At 43.8% G+C, this 7,119-nt stretch overlaps 1 protein-coding gene across 1 annotated transcript; it reads left to right on the forward strand.

Moving 5' to 3' along the window:
• Positions 1 to 1,478: 1,478 nt before the first annotated feature.
• LOC104406206 (microtubule-associated serine/threonine-protein kinase 4-like) lies at positions 1,479 to 7,119 on the forward strand (the record flags this gene model as incomplete). Its single annotated transcript, XM_010015128.1, has 3 exons — positions 1,479 to 1,615; positions 2,242 to 2,420; positions 3,236 to 7,119. Coding segments are annotated over 3 exons (4,200 nt in total), but the record flags the coding sequence as incomplete, so codon positions are not given.

Genomic DNA, 7,119 nt, shown 5'->3' on the forward strand with positions numbered 1-7,119 from the left:
TTCCTGACCTGATCCCTGGCTTCCCAGACAAATTCCTGTATTTTTCCCAGGCTGCCTGTCCTCACTTCCACCTTCTTTAAGCCTTTTTTTTTCCTCTCTAAGTTTCCTCAGCAGTTCCTTATCCATCCATGGAGGTCTCCTGGCCTTCCTGCCTCACTGCCTTCTAGTTGGGATGCAACACTCCTGAGCCTGTAGCAGGTGATCCTTGAATATCAACCAGCAGTGTTGGGCCCCCCTGCCCTCTAGGACTATATCCCTTGGAACCTTACTAAGCAGGTTCCTGAAGAGGCCGCAGTCTGCTCTCTTGAAGTCCAGGGCAGTGAGCTTGCTGCGTGCTCTTCTCACTGTCCTGAGGATCTCAAACTCAAGCATCTCATGGTCGCTACAGCCAAGGCTGCCCTGGAGCATCACGTTCCCAACCAGCCCCATCCTGTTGGTGAGCACAAGGTCAAGCATGGCACCTCTCCTTATTGGCTCCTCTGTTACTTGCAAAAGGAAGTTGTCTTCCACACAATCGAGGAACCTCCTGGATTGCTTGTGCCGGGCTGTCCCGTCCCTCCAACAGATATCAGGATGGTTGAAGTCTCCCATGAGGAGAAGGGCCTGTGAACGTGAGGCTGCTCCTATCTGTCTGTAGAGCGCTTCATCCACAGAGTCCTCCTGGTCAGGTGGCCTGTAACAGATCCCCACAGTAATGTCCCCCATCGCTTTTCTCCCTTTGACCCTGAAAAAGAGATGAAGAAAAAGAGAACCATAATAACCCTGCACGCTACTTACAAGAGTAAACTCAAAATGAGAAATTGTTGAATGTGCTGTATCATAGATTATTTTGGGCTATTGGAATTCCTTTGAAAAGAAGTTCACTGTTTTGAAGTACAGATGGGCAGGCCGTATGGATTTTTAAAACGTAATACGGATATTTCCAGTTTGTTTTATTGAGTCATCTGTTTGTGCAAGTGGTCCTAAAAAGCTTAGTTATATTTGTTCTCTTTTGAATCATAAAATGGTTAGGGTTGGAAAGGACCTTAAGATCATCTAATTCTACACCTCCCTCCCCCCCCCAAAGATAAAAGAATTATTAGGGATTGATCATGTCAAGTTGTCCATCATCATTGTAACAGTTGGTATTCTGAGGCATGAATGGCAAGTGAATGGACCACTGTGGGCAGTGACAGCTGATCTTTGTGGCAAGCTTTCTGTAGAAGCTTTCATCTTTAAAAACTGCAGTCTTGTTCTTTTCCTGTACAGCTACAATTACTGGAATTTCTTCTTGTCCCAAAGCTGGAATGGAGGAAGCTTAGGAGATTTGACAAAATTAAAGAATTGTTCAGTCATCATTTATCTGGCGTAAATTAAACTGGCAATGTCTGTATAGGGCTTTGTACACTAACAGCATTCACATTGGTGGCGTAGCTTCAATTTAAGGCAAAGTTGTTGTGTACTACTCACACTTAAAGGTTCCTCCTCCATTTTGGCAGAGTGGTAACAAAGTCTCAGTAATGACAACCCCTTTTGAAAATACTTCAATCAAGACAGGACCTGCCAGGCGAAATAGCTACAGGAGCCGAATGGTCAGGCGCAGTAAGAAAACTAAGAAGAAAGAGAGTTTAGAAAGGTGAGTAGCGTGTTTGTCTCACGTTTACTTGTGTGTGTTTATACATAACAATTAATATAAAGTATGAAGTTAATACAGTTCTCTCCCTTGTCTTCTCCATCCCTTTACTTTCTTCTGTGAGATCCTATGGTTCTAACATGCCCTTCCAATCCTGTTTTGCCTAAACTAGATCTATTAAAATAACCCCTAAAAATTTTATGTGACACACTCATAGATAAGAGGAAGAAAGTAAGTAACTGAGGTTGCATCTTAATGTGGTTTATCTTTTTGTACTTATTCAATTAAACTTCCCAGTGCTAAGTTTATGGGCATTTTTAGTTCGATACACACTAGTAGTTTTTACATATTCCTTCAGTTTTGGTGGGCTCTTAAATTAAAAAAATTAAGATCTATATTTATAAGGAGATAACTATTCTTCTGAAATACAGTGAATAAATTTTAGTACAGATTTAGTTACAGTATCAATCCCACCTATTAGCAAATCAGGGTATATTCTAAACATCATCCTCTACACTGCAGTTGTTTGCTTTCTGGAGTAATGGGAGGAGGAAGCAATGTCAGTTTGTAAGAGTTTTGCCTATGGTAATAGTATCTTCCTATTAATGCTGTGCTCTTCTCATACCTAGGAGAAGATCTCTCTTTAAAAAGCTGGCCAAGCAACCCTCTCCTCTTCTTCACACCAGCAGAAGTTTCTCCTGCCTGAACAGATCGCTTTCATCAGGGGAGAGCTTGCCTGGATCTCCAACCCACAGCTTATCTCCTAGGTCACCAACACCAAGCTACCGCTCTACTGATTTTCCATCTGGTGAGTGTAAAGCACTGGAGAATAAGAGGAGAAGGACTTGAAATACATTCTACTTGTGAGCCCCCCCCCGATTTGTTATACTCCGATAAGAATAGTTAGCACTGACAAGCATAATCATTGAACAGCTGGTTTCTGTCTGGAAAGGGTAAAAGATTTCTGGTGCAAAATCAAAGGTGTTTTCATGATACAGTAGCACCTAAAAGGCTGCTAGGTTTGTCCTGGAGTTTAAATCCAAATCCAGTGCTCTAAGCTGAGTAGTAAACAGTTCAAGATCAGAGTTGGGTAGGAGAGGCTGACTGATAAAAGAATGAAACTGAGGAAAAAGTTGCTACATAATGGATCTAGCATGGACACTCATGAATGCAGATTTATTGATGAAAAGATAGGCTGGGTGCTGAAATATGTATTTTTCTAGCTCCTAAAAGTCTTGTTTTTCCTGTTTTATTTCTGACATTATTTTAGTGTGTACTAAATGTGACTGCTGTTGTATGATCCTTCGGCAAAGAGAAATCATTTGGAAAGCCTTAATCATTGCTTTGAAGTGGCAGAAAACATCATCTATTTTATTTAAATAGAAAAGAGTAGTAATTTAAAGGGGATGAAGAACAGAGTGGGAAAGAGACAAATAGCAGCGTAGTTGGATTGATGAGGGTTTTACATTGCAGTCACTCAAAACCTTCCAGATTTTGCAACGTTGTGGCAGCAGATGGCCCATAAACCTTTTGGACTGGTGCAAGTTCTGTGTCTCACTGAGCATTTAGGCAAGATTTAGAAATCTTACTAGTCTTACGTTTGTTTGTTTGTTCTTTTTGTAGGTACTAACTCTTCCCAGAGTAGCTCCCCTAGTTCAAGTGCTCCCAATTCTCCAGCTGGTTCAGGGCACATAAGACCCAGCACTCTTCATGGCTTGGGTCCAAAGCTTGGTGGGCAAAGATACAGATCGGGAAGACGCAAATCAGCTGGCAGCATTCCTCTTTCTCCTCTTGCACGGACACCTTCTCCAACACCCCAGCCAACATCCCCTCAGCGATCTCCATCACCATTGCTAGGACATTCAATTGGAAATACAAAAATAGCTCAATCTTTTCCTAGCAAAATGCACTCTCCTCCAACTATTGTAAGGCATATTGTTAGGCCAAAGAGTGCAGAGCCACCAAGATCTCCACTGTTAAAGAGAGTCCAATCTGAAGAGAAACTAGCTCCCTCTTATGGCAGCGATAAGAAACACTTATGTTCACGGAAACACAGTCTGGAAGTGACCCAGGAAGAAGTGAATAGAGAAATGTCCCAGAGGGAGGTAACTCTTCAGAGCTTAGAGGAGAACGTATGTGATGTCCCATCACTCACACGAGTCAGGCCTGCAGAGCAGGGCTGCTTGAAACGACCCATCTCCCGAAAATTAGGTAGGCAAGAATCCATCGATGAGCTAGACAAAGAGAAGTTGAAGGTCAAGATAGTTATGAAAAAGCAAGATTTTGCTGAAAAAGGAAATGCTGCTATACATGAATCTGGCAGTGAACCAGATAATCCTAATACCTTAAGATTGGAAGAAAGAGACAAAAAAGCATTCCAGAAGGTTTTAGAAAGATCAAATCAGTTTGAAACAAAAATTGTTGCTTTGGAGACCCAGTCAGCTAGTGGCATACTCAAAGACACCCTTCAAAAGAATGCAAACCTGAGATCAAATGATGGTGTTGCTTTAGATGCGCAGATGCTGTGTCATGGGCCGTTGCCTAATGAACTTGGTCATATTTCTTATGACTTCAAAAGAATTTCCCCTCCATGTACACTGCAAGATGTTCTACCTCAGTCCACTGACAGAATGCTAAATGGAAAGGGAGAAAGTACAGATAAAAATGTACCAACAAAAGAATTCGTCAAATTTGAAAGATTAGATGGTAAACTTGCAAATATTGATTATCTTAGAAAGAAAATGTCCATTGAAGAAAAAGATGACAGTGTCTGTCCAGTGCTAAAACCTAAATTGACATCAAATGTTCATGAATGCCTTCAACTTAATGCAGGAAGACCCATAAACATACAGCAGGACCCCACTGCAGTTGCTGATGGTAGAGCTTTTATTGGCAGTGCACATGCTGCTCAGATTAGCTCAGTTTCTTTTGTTCCTCTCAAGACCTTGAATGGCCGAGTGGACACAAGTGTGGAAAAATCAGCCCTTATTTCCACTGAGGCTCCTGTCAGAAAAAGTCCCTCAGAATATAAACTTGATGGGAGGTCTGTTTCCTGTTTGAAGCCAATAGAAGGCACACTAGACATTGCCTTACTTTCTGGGCCACAGGCTTCAAAGACTGAGCTGCCTTTATGCATCCTGCCGGAAGGACAGAGCACTAGTAGTGATGGGGGATCTCCTAAGCCCCCAGCACCACAAGGGAGTGGTGGGAAGGCAGAACTGGCCTGCCAGAAAGAGCAGTTGTTAAGCTATTCAAAATCTGGCAAAGTCAGTGTATCAGACCCTCAGATTCTGCAAACAAGCAGGAGTTCTCCAAATTTGCCGCCCACCCCTGTGGCTGCAGAAGTGCTGACGGAGAGAAAGGTTTCTAGCCCAGCTACTAAAGGCAATATTTCTGTTATTGAACCTGTTCAAAAGAAAGACACCTCCCCTTCAAAACAGAAGGACAACTCAACGGAGGTGAAGTCTTGCATTACTCAAAGTCAGAGCATTAAAACTACTCAAACATACTCCAAACCTTCTGCTGTCCAAAGCACTCCTGAAAAAGCTGTAGGAAAAGAGAAGCAAATACAGAAGGAGTTGCCTGCCAAACAGCCAGTGGCCCAGAGAAGTTGTGAGCCTATTCCTGCAAAGGTAGAGGTGATCAGGGAGCCATCTCTGAAGGTATCTGTCTCGGATGTCCTGATAACAAGCTACTCCAAAAGCAGTGAAAAAAATTGCGCCGATTTTGCCATTCCACCTCGGATGCAAGTTAAAATGCAGACAGCTGGCCCCAAGGCCCAACCTAAGGATGGCAGAGAATCACTGAAACAGCTAGGCACAGATGACAGCAGTGTTGCTAGTAGTTGCATGGAAAGGGATATAACCAAGCAGAAAGTTCTCATTGAGTCTAAGAAAATGATTGCAGAGTCAAAGATTGAAGCTGTTCCATCCAAATGGCCTGTGCAACCCTCAATGGATTGTGGTCTGAAAAATGAGAAGTCTGCGCCAGTTTCCTCTGTGCAGAAGGACAATGCCAAAGATTTAGGAGCAAAAGATCAGAAACAGCTCCCTGACGTGAGGCTTCAGACTATGGAGAAAGAGCAGTCCAGCCAAGTTCCTCAGCAGCAACTTAACACTTCAGGCTCCCCTGCTGTGAGAGACTCCGTAAGCAGAAAATGTGCTGTAGATGTTCATGTAGGTGTTCAAGAACATGTGAAGCCTGCTGCCACCTATGTGGAAAGCAGCAGTTATAAACACAGGCCAGCCTCTGATACAAGTTCATCTAAGGCTAAGTACTTGGATAAACAGACACTGTCACAAAAATCCTGCACTCCAACCATAAAAGAAAAAGAAACTACTATTCAGGTATCTACCAGCTCTCGGAAAGATGGGAAACATGCCAGTAAAAATGCGCCAGATCCCCTTTCTTCTGTTTCAGGCTCTGTGAGAAAAATGACCACTGAACATGGGCAGGCTGAAAGGCCTATGAGTTTGGAGCATGGTGCGGTAGCCACCCTCCAGATGAGCAGCATCGCTCCTGACACCAAACCCAAATCTTCTGCTGTTGGCCCCATATCAGCAGGCCCAGAGACCTCTAAGCAGGTGCAGAGGCAAGAACCAGGAGGCTTGGGGGGATCTGCTGATCAAAAGCAACTTCACCTCAGTGAAAAACAAACCATGTCTCCAAAGTTTTCCACTGTGAAAGACCCTCCCTTGCTGAGCAAACAGGCAGACAGGAGTCCTAGTGCTGAGATCATCTCCGCAGACAAAAGACCTGAAGGAAAAATACGCACTGACGCACTTTATGTTCAGCTTGACAGTGGGAAAGTAGAGCCTACCCTTTGCCTCATGAACTGCGATGCCAGAGGGAAAGGAGCAGAAAAAGCAACTGCAAGTAGCAAAAGCTGTCAAGATTCAAAAGGGAAGGGACAAGTTAATCAAAACCAGCCAGAGGATGCAAACAAGCAGATCACAATAAAGCATTTGTCAGCTGCTAGCGGGCAGAGTTCTTGTCGTGTGGCTGGAGCACCAGGAAAGACGCTGACTTGTTCAGCCAATTTCTCTGAATGTAGACAAGAAGTCTCTGTTTTGTCTTCAGCAAAGAGTGATGCATCTTCTGCAAAGGTTAAAGCAGGCTCACCTGAGCTTCCTGCACCCTGCAAGGAACTGAATAAGAAAGGCACCTCTTCTGCAGGGAGTGGTAAGGCAGAAATGACTAAAAGCATTTCACTGATGGCCTTGCACAGTGTTGCTGTTGTAGCAGAAGCCCACCACCCTGCTTCAAACCTCGGGGGAAAGCCTGGAAATCAAGATAAGTCTTTTTTTCTTAACACTGGGGATGTAAAGGGAAAAGATGCCGTTCAGACTCAGCAATCTGCTTCAAGAAAACCGAATGTAGGTAAAGATCTATCCAGATCAGCAACCACACCTGACCGCCCTAACGCACTTTCTGACGACAAAGACTCAGCTCGGCAGCGGCGAGGAAAGGAAGCTCCACGGAGCAGTCCTCACAAAAAATCCTGTTAA

The sequence above is a fragment of the Nestor notabilis genome, unplaced genomic scaffold, assembly GCF_000696875.1.
Source record: "Nestor notabilis isolate BGI_N333 unplaced genomic scaffold, ASM69687v1 scaffold7520, whole genome shotgun sequence".
NCBI lineage: Eukaryota > Metazoa > Chordata > Aves > Psittaciformes > Psittacidae > Nestor > Nestor notabilis.